Genomic DNA, 23,481 nt, shown 5'->3' with positions numbered 1-23,481 from the left:
TTTCATTTTCTGCCTTTTTCCGGTGTTTTTGGGGTGTAACTCGCCATATCCTCACCCGGTCAGTGATTGGGATATAGACATTTTGTAGAAGATGAACAAGGCATTTCCTCACCGAGTTACTATCACCACGATCATTAGCGACCCACAATTAGTCAGGGTATCAATTTTCATAAATATCCAGCTATCACGATTCGCATACGTCCCTTGTAAGCAAAGAAGTTGACAAAGGTACTTATGAACAGCAAGTTATACTGTTTTACAACGCAACGACAGGAGCCAGAGATTCGTTTGACCAATTATGTCATTCGTTCACAGTGTCGAGAAGAACTAACCGTTGGCCGCTGCGAATGCGGTATGGAATGATGGACCAAAGTGCCACTAACGCCATGACCCTTTACAATTTAAGGATGCGAAACATAAAGATGCGAAGAAGCAAGTTTTTATTGGAGCTATTTTTGTCAATGATTAAGTCTTTTCTCCAAGCCAAACCTAAAATTTCAACACTCCGACGCAGTATCCGCAACGCTATTTGGGAAATACTGGGAGTGCAAAACATTCAACCAGTGCCACCACCCGAAGTAGGACCGGTTCTCCAGAGTCGTTATAGCTTCTGTTCTCGTACACGAGATAGAAAAACAAAAACTAGATGCCTTTTCTGCGAAAGAAATACATATGATGAACATAGAGTAAAACTTTGCCATGAATGTCAAGACTAAAAATGGGGTGAATGCAAATTGAAAATGAGAACAGATAGTTTGCCTGGGTAAGATCAAGTGCTGTATCAATTAACAACTTTGGTATTTTTTTAATGAAATATACTTTAAAATATGCATATTAAGTTCATTATTACTAACCTAACTCTTTTAAAAATAGGGTTGCTGTTTAAAGTAGACAACAATTGACCCAGTCTTCATCTACGTCACTCTGAAAGGCAACCAATATCTTAAGCTGCTGGAGGAGGATATCATGCCGGATAAGTGTTGTTGAAGGACGGTCCATATCCAATGTTCTTTCAGCAGGATGGAGCACCTCATCATTACGGACTTGGCACGCGGAGAGTACCTGGATTAATAGTTCCCTGGGAGGTGGAACAGGCGTCGGTTAATGATGTAGTGGCCACCACGCTCTCCGAATCTCACATTCTACCTGTGAGGCCACCTTCAGTCTGTTGTATATTCCGTCAAGATCCGGAAGTTACCACATCTCTTGCAGCGGATAAAGGATGAATGAGCTTCTGTGAGTACAAAGGCGTTTCTAGTTGTGCATGAGTAGTGGAAGAAGCATGTGGTGCACATCATTGTCGCACAGGGTGGTCATGTCGAGCATATTGATTAGTTGATTAGTTGATTTTAAAATCTCTTTTAGTAACAAGGTTATATGAGATGGGACGATTAACGTGGAATCCGAACTACATTGACTCTTGCCGGAAATCGAACCCGAGTATCCCATGCCAAAGTCACGTACGTTAATAGCTTAGCCACGAATGAGTTAATGTCGAGCATGTGTTGTGATGGTATCCAAAGTAAGAAAACAGGACATAATTCATCGATGGTTAGTGATATGGCTAAATGGACATCAGCATTGAATTCCTGATAAAAACACAGTCTTAAAATATGTGCTGAATGATTACTTTTTCATTTCAAAGAATATCACTGATTTTAAAATGGCGAATTTCAAGATAGCGGCAGAGGTTCGTGATCTACTCTGACCATTCTTCTTTTTCAAATATGTGAAACTATCACTGTTGGCGTTGTTTATTTTTCAGTATTTTTACAGTTCAACAGTTTATTTGATGCCTTTATATAACATAGTATAGACTTTCTTCCAGCAACTTTGATACCCTCCCCATCCGTTTTTTATGGCGTTCAGTCGCTATAATTTTGCACATACACATATTTTTACATCCTCTATCAGGCGCGCTATGCCTCATCCCGCGATTCGATTTATCCATTTGGATCCTTTACTTGTAATTATGGCCTATGAAACATGGAGGTTCAAAGCTGTGTATCACTAAAGCTCTCCAATTACTTTTGACTTTGAATATCTGGATCCACTTTCTTCCTTGTGTTTCCGTTTCTGCGATATTTGTCTTAATATTGTCCTTCCATCCTCACCAACGTTTCCTAATCGTCTTTCCGATTGAGTTTCGAATCTAAATTTCCAAAGCGTTCCTACTTTCTTCTATTCTGCCACGTCACAATTCAGACTTCTAGATTTAATGGCTCTAAAAATGTTGGTAAATGGCATAAAATATACAGTTCCCTCCTATGAAGCTTTCTCTATTTTCTATTCCTATCTCTCTTGTATTCGTATGTTTACCTCATGATTTAATTTTATAGAAGCAGAGGAAATTGAAAATTTCACGCCAGAATAATAGATTTATAAAGTACTATGTTTGAATATTATCACATTTTCATTCTTATATCACAAAATATTTCCGTTCCTGCTACGTTGACCTTCAACACAAAACATACAATGCGAGTGAGGAAATGAACCAACTATAGGAGGAAAACTAAGCCTTCTTCTTTCTTGATAATTTAACACAGAGCAGAAATAGGAAATCGGAAGCAATCTATTAGATGAGGAAAACGAGTGTGCTCAATTGGTACTTGGATTCAGTTGAGCTCGTTGACATACGTATCCTAAAGAGTTAGGAACTTTCTACAAACCTGTCAAATACTTACCATAAATTTATATCCGCAAGCAAGGTAAAGGCTATATGTTACAGTAAATATTGAACACATTTCTAATTATTGAGAAAAGCATATGAGTCAAAATGCAATTATAGTAGTCAAAAATTAGAAACGCTTTTGAAACATAGGCTACGTTTGATTAAAATATATTCCTTATGGACTTATAATACATTTTTACGTCTTTATCTTCATGAAAAGTTTTGAGTATGCCATAATGTAATAATGAAAACAAGATTTTCACATTAGTCTCGTTTCATTTAAATATCTTCATTCATTTACTACATAATAACAAACAATTCAAATAGAAGCATGAACATAACATATTTCTTTTAAAATATGATTATTTAGATTTACTGTGGTGTTACGTACTTGCAATATTAAGTTTCTCCATATCTAAGATGCATCGTGACATTGCATCCACGCTCGAAAGTACTAGCCCCCATCGGTCTGAAAAATGCAACAAAATTATTAGACATTCAAGGAAACAATTACTAACAATATTAATTTTTATAACTTTGTTGTTTCTAGGTCTACCAGTGAAGTTGTTTAAAATATAGGCTTCAACAATGGATTTACGAGAAAGGTAGTACATACGGTCAGTACTTTTCTTTTAAAACCAGGAAGTCAGGTTGATGTTTACGGTATTGGCATATCCCTGTTTCTTAACCCATTAATTTATTTGGGAAATTATATTTCTAGTTTCTTTAAATCCAACTGTAATTTTAATGCCTTGATTTTTGGAAGAGACAGATATAATACGAAGAATGAAGTTATATGTGTACTATTCTACACACTACGTAAGAATCTGGTATATTAGTGATTCTAGCCAGTGTTGCCAACAACCTCTGAAGAAAATATTCTAGATGACCTTCAGAAATAAGCTTTTTTACGCAGAAAATGGTTAGATTTTGAACTGCTAATCTATAACCCACATTTTAGATTTTAAACTCCTGTTTTGCATGTAAGACTATAAGGGAGTTACAGTAAAAATTGAAATGTTTCATTTTACTCGCTGAAGACTAACAAGCAACATACATGACTTTAAATTTCAATAAAATTCATCAACAACTCTCTGGTTTGTGAGAGTCAACAGCCATATTATCAGTTGAATTAAAATAAGTTATCATTGATAACATCGCGGAACTGCATGCATCATCGTTGGATTGTGGATTAGTTGTGCTTATATAGAGTGACATTGTTTCACTAATAAAACATTTTATAGGTCATAGTTCTTACAAGTATTTCATACTTCTTCCTACCCACATGAATCATCAGCATGATTGCATTCAGAAATGATAAATGAAATGAAATCTTTGAGTTTTACCTCCCTCGGTTATGCCGGTTAGGCTAAAGGAGACGGTTATGATGAGTAATGAATGAAATGGTGGAATGAAGAAAGTAGGAGGAAACGGGAGAACCCCGAGGAAACCCACGCACACGGTGTTTGTTCATCACAAAGTTGACTTGGCGGAGTGAGATCGAAACCAGGACCCCAAACACCAGAGGTGAACGCTCTACCACTGAGAAACGCGGCCCGTTGATTGCATTCAAGCTAACTAGATATTATTTTTCTCCTTTAATAAACAAAAACAATCTCTGTGGCTTCAAGAAGCGAACAGTTTACTAAATTTGTATTGGAAAACTTTCATTCTTGCAATGGAACGCGAAAATTAAAATAATTAAAAAGTAGCAAATGGGGCCATTACGGGAGCGACATTAAAATTCTTTCTGAGAAATTCTGTCTCGAGAAATCAATTAATACGATAATATGCAATGACAAATAGGCTATTTAAAAGAAACAAAACGAATACACTTTATTTTAAGACTAGCAGCGTTCACCCCGCTTCGCTGCGGTCACCCCGGAACGCAATAAACTTTGTTACTTAGATAATTTTTACTTTTTCGCTTTCAAGTGATATGATAAAAACCATAGAAGATTGCAGTAAATCTTAACATTATATCGCCTGTCATTTATGTTAACCCGCCCCGCTTCGCTGCGGTCATCCCGGTGCTGGCATATTGTAAAAGTGTCTGTAAAAATAAGCAAATCAATTAAAAAATTTTAAACAGAAGATTCAAGCTATTTTCCGCTGTATATCGCCTGTCATTTATGTTAACCCGCCGAGTGACACGGTCATGCGGGTTGCATATAAATACGTTTATTTTTACCTATGATGAACTAATAACAAAGGATTTGTACGTTATGGACACTTGAATGGTCAATTATCTCAAGACACTGGTAATTAAAAATTAAAGTGATATGATAAAAACCATCTAGGGTCCAAATCCTAATAACCCCCCAAAAATGAAAGAAATTGGTTCAGCCGTATTAGCGTGATGAGAGGACAAAGGATTTTGTACGTTCTCTTTTATATATATAGACTAGCAGCGTTCAGCCCGCTTCGCTGCGGTCACCCCGGAACGCAATAAACTTTGTTACTTAGATAATTTTTACTTTTTCGCTTTCAAGTGATATGATAAAAACCATAGAAGATTGCAGTAAATCTTAACATTATATCGCCTGTCATTTATGTTAACCCGCCCCGCTTCGCTGCGGTCATCCCGGTGCTGGCATATTGTAAAAGTGTCTGTAAAAATAAGCAAATCAATTAAAAAATTTTAAACAGAAGATTCAAGCTATTTTCCGCTGTATATCGCCTGTCATTTATGTTAACCCGCCGAGTGACACGGTCATGCGGGTTGCATATAAATACGTTTATTTTTACCTATGATGAACTAATAACAAAAGATTTGTACGTTATGGACACTTGAATGGTCAATTATCTCAAGACACTGGTAATTAAAAATTAAAGTGATATGATAAAATACTTTTAGAATTAATTTAACGGCTAATAATATTAAGTCTATAAATACTGTAGTTTCATAAAATATAATGCTATAAGCATTTCGTAGATATCTATGGCTAAATACTTCTCCAAATAGGCGAGATTTCGCCAAAATAGGCTAAATTGTCATCACTAATTCTAGCATGAATTGTACAAGTCACTCAGAATTCATAATTGTTTCTTCCATCACTAGATGGCAACACAGAAAACATGTCTAATTGTCATATAAGAATTTTAACGAATAGAAAGGTGTATAATTTACAAGAAGAATTGTACCAGAACCTTGCCATGCATAACAAAGAATTTTTTTAAATATAACTTTTAACAAAAGCCATGTAGAGTATGAAATAACAAAAAAAGTAATGTTTCTTGTTTTTTATCTCTTAACACAAGGAACCTGAATAACATGTTTCTTCACCTCCTGTGGCTTACTAACTTATTCAGTGCCAACTATAATCTCATCAGTTTGTCTTACACTATCACTTGCTGACAAGTATTCACTCTATTAGGCAAACTCACTAACTAACTAACTAACTAACTCTATGGCCTATGGAACACGGAGGTTCAGTGCCGCGTTCACAAAAGCTCTCCACTGACTTCTATCCTTAGCTAATTGCATCCAGTTTCTACTTTGTATTCCTATCTCTGCGAGATCCATCTTAATATTATCCTCCCATCTGCGCCTAGGTCTTCCTAATGGTCGTTTTCCTATGGGTCTACCAGTCAAGACTTTGAAAGCGTTTCTACTTTCTTCCATTCTAGCTACATGACCTGCCCACCTAAGCCTCCTAGACTTGACGATCCTAACAATGTTGGGTAAACCGTATAAACTATGTAGTTCCTCGTTATGAAGCTTCCGCCATTCCCCATTCTCGTTCCTCTTGGGTCCGAATATTCTTCTCAGGCAAACTCACAGTCCACATAAATTCCCATGAAACTTCTTGTTTGAATAATTGTGACTTTTGGTACTCTCCTACCGGAAATGGAACTCAGAACCACATAAACCAAAAGAACACAATATGCAATATTTTTCTCAAAATATCTGATTAATTAAACATCTTCCAGTATATTCGTTCACTTAAAATTGTCAGAATTCATTGTTTTTTTCTAATAGAACATAGATAGAAATAACTCATGTGTAACTTTCCTTTATTGGCACAAGTCAATGGCCACAGTAATCTCCATCCCTTTTATGGTGCTTAACTTATTTCCTTTTCTCTTCGTAGGTATCTGTGTGAGTGATATGAGAAACGACAAGAGCTTTTGTTCATGATATCTGGTAGTTGCAACTTTAAACAGAATACAAGAAATATTCTGAATTTATGCAAAACATTTTGTACGCTAATAAAGAAAGAAGAAAAGATCATTAAGGTAATATCTCTTACCAGTTCAACAACGAATACATTACTGACTAGACTTAATATCTAACATCCATTTTATCACAGAATGTATATAAATATGACACTCATACTATTTACAATGACAATTACAATGAAACTTTCTAATCGGATTTCGACCCAATACAAGAACTCCTAACTTTAATTGAACACGTGCGTCTAACACTTGTTGAGTAATAGATGAAGATGAAGATTGTAACCTATACTGCGTAAATTTGCGAAGAATAAGCGAAATAGCCTATGAGAATTGAGACAAGGAGAAGAGCATTTTCTGGCACTCTGCAACTAATAAAGGCATATTGATTAAATATAAAGTACCTTGGGAAGTTTCGGAGGAATGAGGAAATTATCCCTCTCAATTCCAATTTAATTCTTCCGAAAAAACTAAGTAAAGCATCACAGTTCAATGAACGTTTTCTTCCTCCAAATCATGTTTAATGGCAAAACGCTTTAGTATGTTGTGAAGCCTCACTCAAATTTAACTGTCATATAATTTTAACATGCTATTTATATTTAAAAATAAAAGATTTTATGACTATAGAACGAGGTCAGGTATAGTTATCAAACGTCTTACACTGTTTAATATTAAAGATATTTCAATTCTATATTTAAACACATTAAGAAAGTAGTGGTTCTTGTTGGATACGAATTTCGCGCCCATTTTCACAGCAGGGCTGTACAAGATTAGTACCAATTATTGAAGATGGAACCCAAAAGAATGTAGAACATTTCCATTCCAACTTCTTCACACCAGATATCGAACTAAGTACCCCGTGCACGAAGACTTGCGCAGTTACCATTAGACGAGCTCAGAGGGCTACATTCTGAAAGGTTGCGAGCTGGTATCTCATACTTTCATAATTAGGATAGGTAATATATACTTATCCTTATTATGGTTTCTAAGATTATTGATTTAATGGAGGTCTACTTGTTTATTACTGTTGCAAGATAATGATATATAATGTCCACTTTGAAGTTGGTGAGTCAAGGGCTTATGTCTTAATTTTTAATTAATGTTCCTTCAGATTTCTCTGTCATTTCTAGCATCATTTTACCTCCTGATATCAAGAAGCTAATTCACGTATTGTCTGTAGCTATACTTAACCTTCATTGTTTTGAAATAAAATAATACCAATGAGATATACCTAGGTATAAGATCAGGGTAATGAGAAAGTTTAAGTTAAAGATTAAGAATTCTTTTAGTGCAGAAAAAGTAGTATGATACAAAACAAAATCACAGTAAATTTCAGACATTTGAATATTCTGAAGAATGTATTTAATGATCTTCAGCCTAGGAATGTTAGTTCTGTTTCCACCACCGGGAGGATAGAATTTACAAGTAACAGCTGAAGCAAACACAATACCTTCATAGTTCGTTACTCCTGTCCTCATGTCAGTGGAAGTAAGCATGATTTGTACTATGGTTGTAACGAGATAAAATCAGGTAACGAGATAAAACCCTTACCTTCGACAGGTCTGTTCTTGAGGACGTCAAGAAAGACAGTGGCGACATCTGGTGCAGGCTCTTGTTGCACAGGAGCCGAAGCAGTTTGCTCTGGAGGAGGAGGAGAAGGTTGCTCTGCAATAATTTAAGTTGATGAGTTCTAATTATTATATTACTAACTCCAGGTTGGTCATTAATATAAAAATGATAACATATTCATATGTTATATATATATATATATATATATATATATAGGGTGTCCAGTGAGGAAAGTCGAAGATTTTGGGAGGTCATTCTAAACAAAAATACTTATGTAAACATAGGGTCTATTCCCTCTCGAGATAAGGGTGGGGTAACTTTTTTGCATCTTGCACCAGCCGATTTTCGTTTGAAACATTCTAGTACACCCTGTAGTTGTGATTATGCTAAATATTATATATTGTTTAAAAGCTAATAAAACAGGCTTGCAAATGGTATACAGGTTGCCCCAGAACTGCATAAAAGAGGGAAATAATTGAGGGAAACTTTTCGAATTTCCCTATGAAATTTCCATTTTAAAACAATTTGGGACTACTCTTGAGTGGACACACTGTCGATAGAGGGACAGTGTCTGATTAGGCAAAAATGAGACTGTATACCAAAGATCCAAGTGAGTTATCAAATTTAAACCTCATTAGAAGACGTAAAAATAGCATTCGTCCTAACTCCTTATCTAACAACGTAATAGTGTTTCAAGTTTCCATAGATGACAATGGTTATGAAGAGTAATAAACGAATGTTTTTATGCAAAACTGAATATACAATACTTTCCCTAAAATATGAGAGCTCTACATTTCTATGCGGGAACACTAATTACAGTTCTGAACAACAGATAGAAGTAAAACAATCCACTTGAATTAAAGTTTTCATACAGCATACTACACCAAAATGTACGTTGTAATAAGGTTGTCGAAATCATAAATAATTACTTCTAATACAATTACTTTTAATACATAAACAATAATGTATATAGATAAAGATGTAACCCTACCTGCATCAACCTTCAACATAAGTATTTTGCGCGTGCAGCAAATGTTCAAAAATATCACCGTCCTCGTCAATGCACTTTGCAGTGCACGTCAGTTCATGCAGTGTTACCTGATTGATGTCTTCGCTCTTTCACTGTGTTTAATGCCTCTAGAATGTTCTGAATTAACTCCTTTCGTGAGTTGGCCTTTCGTCTGTAGATTATGTCCTTCAACTATCCCATAGGCAAAAATCCAAAGGTGTAAGATCCTCGGAGAAAAATTGACCTCTGTCCTCCGCTATTCATTCACCGATGAGGAAATTTGGAGCCAAGATATTGACATACAGCATGTCTTGCATGAGAGGGAGTCCCTTCGTGCTGAAAGTAAATGAACGTCCCAGTTTGAAAAGTCACATCTTCCAGTAGTATTGGTAATTCATAGGGAATGCAAATAATATTCACCGGTCAAACGCTGGGGCAGAAAAAAGGGACAATTTATTTAATCACAAATAATCCCCGCCCGAACATTGACAGAAAATCGTTCCTGATATTGTCTTACTGTTGTTGTCCTAGAATTTTCGTCACTCTAACAATGCCAATTACGGGTGTTGTTTATCCCATTCCTTGTGAAAGTAACCTCATCAGTGAACAAGATGAATAGGATATTAGTATGCTCCTGTATCTATTGGGAGAAACTAACACGTAGTTCACTGTCTCGCGGATGGAGTTGTTGCACTCTTTGGACATGGAACGGATGAAGCCTTTCTCCTCTCAGTAAATCATATACATACGTACATGAAGTTCAAGTTGATTAGAAAATCTTCTAATGCTGGTGGTTGGACTTCGCTGTACAGCCTGAATAACGTTGTCTTCTTGTTGAACAGTGTATTTTGGGGCTCGTTCCTATGTAGCTTTACACTGGGAAGCTCACAAGTTTCCCGCAGTTTTGAATAAACGTGTGTTAAGACCTGTGCGGTAGGCACTCTGCGGCGAGGAAATCTTCGCTGCTATTCTTTCACCACACCTTTAGCATTACCATCACAAAACCCGTAGACGAACATCTTATTTGCATATTCAGCGTGGGTATATAGAAACGGCATTCTACTTGAACACTGTCGGATTTCTTTCACAGTCTACACACAAGCACTTTGCACTTCCTCACGGTACCGAAACTTCTGCTATCACTTGCACATACGAGACGAAATAACTAATAAAGAGCCCTGTTAAGTTAATAAGTTGCGGTGCCCCGCTTGCAACAGATAAATTCAAAAAGATTTCCAGGGAATTGGGCATAACAGTGGCAGCGTCTCTAATGGGTGTATGTGACAAGTAAAATATCTGTGTGCATTAGAACTTCTTATTTATAATTTTGACCATTATTGCAATAAACATTATGATGTAGGATGAGTTCGAAAACTTTAATTCAAATAGGTTTTGTTTCATTGCAATCTGTTCAGAACTGTAATTAGTGTTTCCGCATAGAAATATTGAGCTCTCGCATGTTATGGAATAGTATTGTATTTCTACTTTTGCATAAAATCATTCGTTTGTTAATATTCGTAACCATTGTCATATATCTAAAGTTGGAACATTGTTACGTTATTAGAGTAAGGAGCTAGGAAGAATGCTTTTTTACGGCTTCTAACGAAGCTAAAAAATTGACACCTCACCTGGATCATTGGTATGGAATATCGTTTCTGTCTAATCAGACACTGTTCCTCTAGCAACAGTGTTTCCGCTCAAAAATTCTGCAAAATTGTTTTAAAAAGAAATTTTAAAGGGAAATTCGAAAAAAATCCCTCCATTATTTCCCCCTTGTATACAGTTCTGGGGCAACTTGTATACTATCTGCAAGTCTGTTTTATTAGCTTTCAAACAAGGTAAAATATGTAATATACCTCAACTACAGGGTGTACTAGAATGTTTCAAAGATCGGCAAATTCAAGAGGCAAAAATTACCCCCACCCCTATCTTCGGAACAACGTGAAATAGATCCTATGCTTAGAATGATTTTAGAATGACCTCCCCTATCACCTCCCAAAATCTTTGACATTCCTCATCTTACAAACTATATATATATATATATATATATATATATATATATATATATATATATATATATATATATATATATATATATATATTGATGTATATTGATAGATAGATAAAATTCTGTTTAGTACACTTAGAAGTTGTATTTTTTCCAATATGTCTCTTTAGAAGCTAGCTAAATAAAGCAAGTATCCTGGCTAAAATTGAAAATATAGTTAAAATTCTAGATAACAGAGTTTAACAGCAAAACGAGTTAATGTTTACTTAAGGCATAATGTAATATTCTTACTAATAATTCCAAATCAATCACTTTTAACACTTACCCTCACTTTAATATTTAAACAAGAATTTGAAGAGTATCGCCTAAACTTCTCTTTAATTTTTTCCTAGTACTATTGGCCGTCGACCTTTGTTACTATCTATTGCAACACAAAGGACACAGGTCTAGCCGAAAATATAATCAAAACTGTCAGAAACAAGTTAAATTAGCATTGCAATTATGGATGATTTCAGATACTCAGATTAGAGAAATTGTAGATTTATCGACATTAGTAACAGACCCGCTTTTATCATCAATTGCATTTAAGACTAGAAATACTAGTGTTTTACTCCTGGATACATATAAACGAACGTAGCTTGCATTTGCTTAATCAATTCATTTCTATATATATTTTTCTTAATCATCATTAGTTTTTGCTCAGAAGACCATACCTTTATGATAGGATTTCCAGTTATCACATATGTGATTGAAAAGTTAACTTCTAAAACTATAAGGGAGCACGGCAAGATCTTGATGTGGAAAGTTGATCAATTGAAAGCTAAAGATTATACCATATATCTTTTTAGTTTTTGGAAATAGCCCACATTTTAGTCTGAAATTAATATGATCTAAACACAACATCACACAAAATGGTAGTTTCTATTACTTGCTATTACTATTAAAACGCGAAGGTTATGCTAAATGTGTGTGCATTACTACTAACCCGGTTTTGAAACTCCTTAATTAAAAGGCAGGATATTCTCCGACTACACTTGGTGTGCGATAACAAGATCGGATATATTGTTATTGACGACATGCTCTTCAACACTGTATATACTTTCCTCGTGAAACTATATGTTATTTCCAAATTGGGAAGTTTGTCAATCTACAGAATCACAGAACTTAAACAGGCTGTTACCGAATGCTAATATACTTGATCTTTTCAATGTACTCCGAGCATGATTTGAGAACATCGTCTCGTTTCTGCTGAGAAGTTTTAAATAATGGTATGTCGCCGGAAGCAACGTAGCTTGCCTTTCGGATCAATATTGGAGGCCGCCACTTGAATGATATTTATAGTGAGTGATAAAATATATTCAATTTAAACGGTATTCTGCCCACTTTCTAGAACTAAGATAGCAGTTGCCGTATATTCTTTGATTTTGGTTTTACTAGCTTCCCAAATAAGGTAGATAACAGAAGATGAATGTTTGCCATATGAACACAACAACAGGAATAAAACACTTTGCCTGGAAGTCCAATAATGACAGTGTGTATGAACGTAGTAAAGTCTGACTACTAATTTATTGACTAATCGCTTAACGGTGTTCACTGTAATTTTTATTTCTTCTGAATGAGGTCATTGATATCTATCACAAAGTGTTTTATTAATCTGTGGGCTCTTATAACAAAATAATAAACCTTCCAAGTCTCCGACTTTCTTTAGCTTAGAGAGATACTTCATTTTAAATTTCTTTCCAGCATCAATTATTCGATTAACGTAAACAATATTTGATGGCTAAAATCATGTGATTAATAATTTATGTAAGTTACAAATACACACCTTATGGATCTGTCGTCATTCCTCAAGTGATTTCAAGCACGTTTACAAAGTTCCAGCCACGTGGAAAATTAGCTGCTCCGCATTGTTGGCGGAAAGCAATACAAACGTGAAGTGTAGCATTAAACGTTAACGAAATTATATAAACTTGGATAATATTCCATTATTATGTACTGTAAACTGAATAACAATAATGATAAAATTAGTGGTAATAATAGATTATATCGAGAAATTTCACTAATATAATTCAATGTGCAAGAGAAATCCAACCTTATAAGTTTATATCACGTATGAGTTTCTTGCACGCATCATATGTGATTATTTTAAAGATTAATGAATCCTTGCCCATTTTTTCAAAACTTTTGCGAAGTCCGAATGTTCCAATTTCTCTCAACTACTCTCTAAGGTTAATAACATAACACACATTTTAATTTTATTTTGTTGTATATAGTCTTCCCAGTCTCAAGGAACACATAGTAAAGAACTAATAGGAACACCAAATTAAGGCTTTATTATATTATTAATTATTCACTTTAATTAACATTTGACTATAAATTATATTTAAATGTAAAGGTAATGTATGTACTTACCTGTTTCAGGAGGAGAAGGTGGAGGTGCTGTTTCCGGATCTAATGAAATTAAGAAATATGTAATGTTAAATATATATTATTGTAAGTACATAAGGATCAATCATAAGAAATATATTCAAAATATAAGAATTTTGTTAATATTTATGACGATTGTTTTAAACCGTACAATCTTTGGATCAATAGGTTGAAAAAGAATCTTGTCAAAATTTGAGATAAAAATTCCTTCCCTCAGTAAGTTTGTCGACAATAAGCGAATACAGAAACGTGCTATATCATATTATATACGGTGACCAGCGGAAATACACTTAAGAAAATCGAGAAGCGCAAACATCTGGCCAAAACTCTGCTACCATGAGTACGGTATATATAGCACTAGTCAAAAATGGTGACTTTAGAAAGTTCTAAACATTACATAACTGATTGAAAAACACATAATATTTATCTAATAGCACTTGTGAATCACACAGAGGAAGACAAACACTAGATTCGGTAAATAACCCCTCGTAAGAATGGCTTCTGTCTGATACATGGATTATTTTATGATGGCCCTAAATCTTAAAATAACTTGAGTGCTGATTGTTGCCGGAGGCCAAGTAACAGACACAATGTTCTACACCTCTCACCAAGTCCATAGAAACATAAAACTATGGATGAATGTTAAACCATGTACAAATCATCATCATCTCACCCTGACATGGTGAGCATAGAGTTATTCTACTGGAGGATACCGTGTAGTGCCGCATGATTTTATAAGACAGAACTAACAATATCACGAAATATTAGTAATATTCTTCCCAACAAAGAATATGGTGGTACAAGATGTGTCGCTTATTGCGTTATAACGGGATGCTAAGTGTTGTTCTGAGTGATGGCTTCATATACGTCTGCTTAGTTCAAGTCAGTGTCAAAGGCGGAATCCATTGTTATCGCAGAATAACACTGCGGTCCATACGTCATACTACTTCATTTTCTTCATACATAGTCAAGTACGTTGTTGACGACAATTAGATGTCAGTTGTAGTCGTAGGAGGGTAACGCTGGACCTCAGTGGTCTGTTGTTAATAACTTATGTTCCGTACCGTTAATTTAACAGGGAGTAATTCAGGTAATCTGACTGCACTGGCAGTAGCGGTAGCCCGATAGATCATTTTCTCAGTGGAAATCCCTCTGTTTCCCATCGTAAATATTAAAGCACTACCATGGATAACTGAAACAACATGGCCTAATAAAGGTGGTAATTCTGCAGATCAACTGTTCGGGTTCTCGAACTCTCAATATGGAACAATGATTTAAGTAAATTGGATGGCAAACAGACGTCTGTTATGGTTACAGAGTTGTAGGCTCTTGATAATGTTGTCATACAAATACTTGATAATGTTGCTATTCGAATATCAGTCAATAATATTTCAATATTTTTGGACAATGTGTGAGAAATTACTACTTCTGTGCATAATCGGTCTCTGTTGTCAGTGACGGTTATTTATATTCTTAAGTGTTACAAGAAATCCTTACGGAAAGGATACGTATTCCGACGATATCCAACAATAACTCAAACTAAAGCTAAAACCACAACAAAGTAGCCTAAGTACTCTTTGTTAATATTTGCCTTAATATTTCCCGGATATTATTAATAGTAAGCACTTGTTTGGTTAGATCTCGTTCTTAAGTTATAAGTAGATCCAATTCTATAATAAGAAATATGTAAGTGCAATTAGCAAAAATAGCATTATTAAAACTAAAAGTATTTGGTTGTAAATTGAAGGTAATAAATAAAAAAAAACTTAAATTTTAAACAACGCAATGTGAAAGAAAATATTGTTATATTAACAGATAAGCAAGAATATTACAAAGCACGTTTTACTAAATTTTGTTATTACTTTTGTGAGTTACAAATTATGACTTTGGCAATGTTATTATAAATTATTTTAATACTTTACACCAGAATCCTATACATCGGCACACAAACACTATTAATTTTAAAACAGGCTTCTATCACACATTTTTCAAATAACTGAAATGTTACTAGACAGACAAATTAATGTTGTATTACTCAAGAACTCTGAACATTATAATGGTATATGCTGAATTCGTCATATGTTGCAGCTTTACTAAGTTTGGTCAAGATACGGCGATATTAATTTATCTTGTACACTATACTTCATCCTTGGATATACCTTTAATAGAAAATACCACGTAAGGAAAACTATTTCTGTCAATTCTTGTGATTTAAGTTTTGTGATGATTTACTTCTCACTTTAATGCACATTAAATGTGCTTTATGTGCAGTTAATCTTAAAATGTGATCCTCACGCACTTTCCTACTTAGATTTGGTTTAGGTTCTCTCTAAATGCTCAGTAATACTAAATAGTGTTACTATTACTGTGTTCTTTCCATTCCTCCGTCTAATTAAGTTACGCTTCAACACCATGTAATGGCAATATGACAATGGTACTGGTTAAAATTGAACGCTAACACATACTCATTAAAAATTTCTGAGGAGGAAATTTTAAACCACCCGGCCTTATTACAGGTTCATTTAGCAGCTGAAAACTACTATATATATTATAATTTTGAGAAGAAAAATACATATTAATAATAAGTATTTTACTCACTTAAAACTGCCGGATTTTCTTGAACTTCATTCCCTGGGACTTCTTCAGTCGCTGGTAAATCCTGACAATTGGTTACTGCTAAGGACTTTGGAAACATTATTTAAATTTAGGATTTAGGATAGGATATTTAAAATTTAGGATATATTGTACAAGAAGATTTATTACTAACCTCAACAGATCACACTCTAAGATAAGAAATATTATCATTCTATATATATTTTAAAAATATATAACAAGTTATTTAATAATTGCGTTACATTGAAAATTAATAATAAATTGAAATATGTACGAGATGTCTTTCTTTGATTATATATATAGTGTTTATTTTCAAATAAATACCTTTATTTGAGACAATTTGAGTGAACTTATAAAAGAGAGGAACCATATCGTAGTCTAAGAAGATTACATAATTAAATAAATTATTAGAAAATTTTTCTTCCCTCTTAGATAACCTTCTGGTATTCCCTTTATTTCTGATTGATGCTAACGTGTGACTACCTGATAAATGTCGTACCGAAAAAGGGCGTGTCTGATGTGCCCTGGGATTTTATTTTTCGTATCCATTTAGTGGACTTTATTTCTGGATTTCAAACAGGACTTCTTGAAAATTATACTTTTACACAAATTTTAAATTAAATTTCTAATCCTAGTTGACAAACTTTGTTGGGCGATGCAGGAATGACTTCTTTAATGCATATGTGAGGCATCATAATTATTTCAGTCCTGTCGCTATTGAACTATCCTTAAAATTACTTTCATACTGTGTAATAGCTTTCGGTCATAATCATTAAGAAAAATAGCGTAATATAAAATAACCCCGGCGCTCAAACTGGTTCAAACAGCTATGGAAAATTGTGAATGTTTGTCTTAATATTAATCCTCCATTGTGTAATGTCTGTCTGTCATAATAATTTAGAAACATAGGGCAATATTAGAAAACCTTCTACAATGAAATCTGTATCTCCGACTCTCATATTGGTTCTAACAGCTATGGAAATATGTGAATCTTACTTTTTACATATGAAAATTTTATTTCTTATTCCCTTATCAACAAAAATTTTTTATAGATAGTTCTAATTTACATTCTGATTCGATAGTTAGTACTAATTATATAATATGTTTGTCACAATGGCATATAGCTACAATTTCATGAGACAAATGGTGTGTGTACAGCCTAGAATGACTAAATAAATAACTATGAGATTATGGGTTGTACGTTAGAAGTTTTTTTGAAGTGTATAATGGTAACGATTATTTTGGTATGTGCAACTGAAGTTGTTTAAAAAATTTAGAGAAACAATTTTTGTATGTGTGTAGGTCAACATTGAAAACATAATGTTTCGATTATATAATTGTCAATTTCAATTTAGTATTGTTTGAATAGTCACATTCAAATGCGCAAACAAAGCATTGTTTCAGCAAATAAGTTTGTTTTATGTGTTATTCCAGAAATAGGTATGTGATCAATTTCCAATAGGGTCACGGTGTCTTAGTGTTACAGCATTCACCCCTGGTACGAGGTTCCCCTTTCGATCGCAGCAAGCGGCAAGTGGACTTTGTAATGGACTATCACTGTGTTCGTGGGTTTTCCCGATGTTCTCACGTTTACTCCCACTTTATTCATTCCAGAATTTTATTCGTTTCTCATCATCACTGGCTTCTTTAGCGTTGCCAGCAAAATCGTTGGATATAAAATTGAAAGTTTTCATTTCACTTTTTATGATCGATTTCCATATATTTCCTGTATTAGAATCGAACACCAGTCAGATGATGCAACAACAATTTTAGCAAGCCTTGATGTGATTCGCAAACAGCATCTATATCAATTTACCACCACCCTGTTAAACATTTAAAGCTTTTAGTAGGAGTTATGCGCTATAATATAATTTCTAATTTATAGGTATATTTTCCTTATAGTTTATGTGGTTTTGTGTGTAGGTGTATCGGGTATTAATTAATTACCACATTTGTGTAAACTGCGTTGTTATCTGGAAATGTGTATAAAGTAAATGGGAAGACTATGATGGAAGTGAAAGTATTTAGGCTTTGAGGTTGTAACGTTATGATAAATAAATGGATTCAGTACACCAACCTCGACCTAATAAGGTAGAAAATGCATAATTCTTTGCTTTGTACTTCCTTTTCTTATTGCTAGTTATAATCTTATTTATTCCAAATTCCATATCTAGTTTCAAATCTTTTGTTTTCTTGGTGTCATAATTTGTAATTGTCATTTAATGTGTGATTTATTGTCTGACGTTGTTTGACGTGTTGATACATGTTGGCTGTTGATGAGGTGTGATAGATATAACCAGTAGCATTGTTATTAATAAAGAGTTTGTAACTTAATTATTAAAATGTCTTAAGTATTGTACTTCTAATCCTCATATCAGCTGAATTAGCTGTGCCAACGGACCAAATGTTTCAGTAGAAAATATCATATATAATACTAGCACACAATTGGAAGAAGCTTCTATGTTGACAACAGAGGACGAATTTGAACAAAATAAATCTATTAGCATAAACTCATCTGAGAACATATTTATGCTCGTCAAATCTCCATAGCCAAATCATACAGAGCATTATTGGAAGTCTAAATGTAAGTTACAGTTCATCAGTTCCACGATTTCCTTTGAGAGCCAAATGAAAAACAAATTAATTTTGTGATAGAGAAAAATAATCAGCATTTATTTTGTTATCAATGCTACAAGAAATCTAACAATGGTCAATCACAACGGACAATATGGTATGTTTACTCTCTTAGTAAGGATTTGAAATACCGTACATTGTAAGACCCATCCTGGTTGTTCCCGAGAGGACTTGAAACGGGTTATGAATCAGACTTTTGTGTAGATGTTCTCGACTAGAAACATTCGTAGGATCAAATATATCAAAGGGGAAGAAGTTACGTCCTTACATGATGTGAAATATGCAAAAGGGACTTAGGATGGTACCCGTACGATAAAGAAAGTACTGAGTGTGAATTGAAAGCAATTTTAATGCCGCTAGCAGGTATAATATTATATTTGGAGAAACAGACTCAAACTTTGGGAGGCCAGACCGAAGGAGATAATTACAAAACCCCAGGATTTTTTTTGTTTACTGAGTATTATCGCGAAGTACCACATCACTTTAAAAGCTTACATTGGTTTGCCTGAAACTAATAAATAATTGCAAGATGGAATTCAAAATGAACTAGCAAGATAGGCAAATGAAATTTATATTTCAGGAAATTCAAAGATTCAAATATTATTCTACCTTTTGTGGTACTAGTACAGGGTGCACATAGCCTGTATTACAGGGTGAACATGAGATATTAAGGGGATGTTATACCTTTTGCCACTGGTTTCTCAGTCCCCATAAGATAACATGTAAACTTTACTTCATGAATATCTAACGAAATATGGTACGTAACAACTTAAAATTTTTCACATGTATACAGAAAAGCAATAGAAATGAAATGATTGTTTCAATTTCACGCTTAATGACGTAGATCAAGAGTAATGAACTTTTTAAAGTAACATTGTAATCAACTATATATTGAAGGTTGTGTGTTCCAATGTGATCTTCGCGAACAGATGTCCTGCTGACAGGCAGGTATTTCCCTCTCCCTCTTAAGTCCTTTTCCAATGGGTGTGGTAGAACGCCGCGGGGTGTCACCCTCATCCCATTTCTTTCCTCCGTTTCTGCAGAGCGGATAGATTTTCTGTAAATGTTATAAAGAAAGAATATTTGCTTCCAAGACAATTTGAAATATTTGCTTCTTGCGATTTCATGCTGTAAGATGTATACTGCGAAAGCAAAGATCAGGTAGAGAACGCCAATTTCTTCATTACTAGTAACTCTAGTTAGATAATTATTGCTAACCACTAATTTCATATTAGTACGTTCCAACTCTTTGTAATAACACTGCCTCAACAGTAGAAAATAGGGGAGAGTATATACTTTGAAGAGGAGGATCAACAATTTGATAGATCATGGTTGAAATTTAGCTTTCCTTTGCAGCACTAAGTTTGTATGAGACGTTTGCATGGATACAAACTACAGAATTCCCTCTAGTAACTGGGATTTGAAATTCGTGACAGGTAGTTACTTCTACTTTCTGGCAACATTAGCTATTCAACACATATATTTCTGGATGTAATAAAAGTAATCAACTTTACTTCAAGCTAAATTCAACAGACTGAAACAATGGATTGAACCCGATGAACCAACTTTCCCGTGAATAAACATACATAGGTAACATTCTAAAAATACAATAACCCTTCCCGTTCGTCTGTCTAGTGGCTAGCTCGCGCACCTTTGGATCACAGATCTCGGGTTCGATACCCGGCGGAAGAGCCTTGAAATATCAACAGATCACTAAGGACTTGGATTCCACTGAAGGCTCACGTCTCTTATAACATCGGTACAGAAAGGGACACTAAACTCTAAACCCATCAAACCAACCAAGCTAATGAAGAACTGACATAGTAATGTCACTATAATTTAGACGGCTTGGTTCATACCTCATTCACTATCGAGCCGAACCGAGAAGTGAGCCAAGCCAACAGCTCACTCAACCGAGCCAACTCGAGCAATCGGCTCAGTTGAGCCGAGTCGAACCGAGGCGATGAACTCGTTTCAACGGAGTTGGCTCGAGCCGATGGCTCATCTCAGCTGAGTTGGTGACTCATTTGAGCCGAGTCGGTAGCTCATCCCAACCGAGCAGGCTCGGACCAAAAGTTCAATTGTGCCAGTCGACGGCTCGTCTCAACCGAGATGGCTCAAGCCATTGGATCAATTGGGTCGAGCCGATGGCTCATCTGAACCAAGCCGGCTCGAGTTGTTCGCTCAGTTGAACCGAGTGCCGGGCCGATTGACATCATCACTCGGGTTGGGCTTCTGCTTGAGCTCAAAAATTCGACCGTGCAGATCTCAGCTTTGATAGTAAGAGCTACAGTATATACTTATATTGATGCTCATGACACTTGAGGCTGTCTCGTTATAAAAAATTATTGTCGTCTCGTTATCGAGACAAGACGAGATGCGAGTAGGGTTCCTTCTCGTGAGCGACACTAAAAGAATTCCATACTACTGCTTACATTTCTCATGGCTTTCGCTTTCCAGTCTAATCAGACCATTATTTCAAAACGAGCTGAACGAGCGAGCCATTTATCAAACTCGACTCACTCGAAACTCGACGTCAAAAACAGTGACTCGGCTCGGAACTCCACTCGAGAAAATTACCTTTGACTCGAGTTTCGAGTCGAGTCGAGTTTTAGCTCGACTGGTGCTAAAATTATACAAAATTATCCAGAGATCCAAAATTATTTTCCTATTGAAGTTCATAGAATTTGTATGTGTATGTTAAACAAACAATTGATTTAAACCAATAAAATAATATAAATGGTTCAGAACCAGAGTGAACGCAATTGATTCAAATCTTGATTCACTTCTTATATTTATATGCAAATTAAATTAGGTCGCTAAATTTTTGACTCTGTGAACTAACTTGGAGGAATAAAGTATATCTTCTGTACTTTGTACTGATTTCACTTGTGCATTTTGTTTTTCTCTTCTTGTAAATTGATTCTTAAAATATTCACAAGTACAGTACATGCAAGATCAGTACAATATATCAGCACAATCAGGTGTTCTCCGTGGATGAGTCTGTAGAATTGTCACTTTCGTAATCAGGCAGGGGTCCCAGGTTTGAGCCCAACTAGAGGACAGTTTCTCTCCGATTCAAACCGAGTAATGGTTTGTAACCCACTTTAAACTGTTTTTCCCGTCCTTCATAACCCCCCTGTTACATAAGAACGGGCTAGAAAAAACTTATTTCTATCCATATGTAATCTAAATAAATTAAAAGTTTTGTAGCCATGGCCCCTTCTTTTTTTTAAAAAAATGAATAACAGCAACTTGAGGGTGCTAATTCGACTGATCTCGGTCTCAATCTTAAGAAGTGACCGCAAACTGGTCTAACTCGAGGTCAAAGGTCAACTAGCTGTTTTCGCTCAGAATCAAGACTTTCATTACAAAAATGTGTTTTATACTTCCGGTTTATCCCAACTTAGGCTCTAGCCTAATCTATCTTATTCTCTTATCAATTTCTTAACTGTAACTTTGTGAACCAAATAACCTCCCAGATGTTTAAGATTTCTTATCTCTTATTACAAATCTAAAGTAGGTTTAATTCATGCAAATAATCTTATGTATTAGCTTCCCTAACTCACTCCTTTGTTCAGACGCACTACTCGGTTTGGCTTATTCAATGTTGAACAGTAATGAATGGGCAGCATAGTAAATAATTTGTGCTCTACTGGTAAATCATTTGTAAAACTAGTTTACATATGACCTCGAGTTTGACTTATTTTATTATTTAAAAAATAGAGGCCACGATTATCCAAAGATAAAGAAAATGGTTCAAAAACAAGTAGCAGTGCCACGTGTACATCACGCAAAAGAGTTTGGTATCTGTGGTACGATATTTTCACAATTAATATTGAAACTTTAAATTGTAGTAGATTTCTACCACTTCCGGTTTTAGTAGAGAGATTAGACTAGAGACGAAATATATTCTTGGAACGCTTAATTAATTGAAGAAAACCGCTTCTTATCTATTACAGTTTTTATTCTATAGCCATCAAAGTTAAAATCGGAAGTAGTTGATTTCCACATCTTCTGGAAGACAGAATATAGTAGTTATTTTTAGAAAGCTGAATAGAGAGCAAAAACCCGCTTCATTCATGTTCTATGGAGATCACTATTGAAACCGAGCTTTCAATTGAAGATCACAAGAGGAGATGAAAGGTACACCTGAGACACTTGAGAGCTGCTCGATTGGAAGAAACCGTTTTCATCTATTTTTTTTTACCGTTTTTGCTATATATAGATCAATATTTATTGAAAGCAGAAATTATAGTTGATTTGAATCATTGTAGGTTGTAGTAGAGTTAACAATAGAGATTAAATATATTCTTACGAAGCAGAAAAGCGGATCTCACTACATATTGCCGTTTTCGATCTATGGTGATC

The 23,481-nt window shown here is 34.8% G+C and overlaps 1 protein-coding gene across 1 annotated transcript in view; it reads right to left on the bottom strand.

Moving 5' to 3' along the window:
* LOC145683248 (uncharacterized) overlaps positions 1-23,481 on the bottom strand; it is a 106,040-nt gene that overhangs the window by 77,185 nt on the left and 5,374 nt on the right. Inside the window, exons 2-5 of the mRNA XM_081754619.1 lie at positions 16,462-16,546; positions 13,849-13,887; positions 8,402-8,515; positions 3,063-3,140 (exon numbers count right to left, since the gene is read on the bottom strand). Coding sequence (XP_081610745.1) covers positions 3,063-3,140; positions 8,402-8,515; positions 13,849-13,887; positions 16,462-16,546 — 316 coding nt within the window. The remainder of the gene's footprint in view (positions 1-3,062; positions 3,141-8,401; positions 8,516-13,848; positions 13,888-16,461; positions 16,547-23,481) is intronic.

The sequence above is a fragment of the Thermobia domestica genome, chromosome 4, assembly GCF_964235325.1.
Source record: "Thermobia domestica chromosome 4, izTheDome1.hap1.1, whole genome shotgun sequence".
Classification (NCBI taxonomy): domain Eukaryota; kingdom Metazoa; phylum Arthropoda; class Insecta; order Zygentoma; family Lepismatidae; genus Thermobia; species Thermobia domestica.
This window is presented reverse-complemented; position numbering and strand designations above follow the sequence as displayed.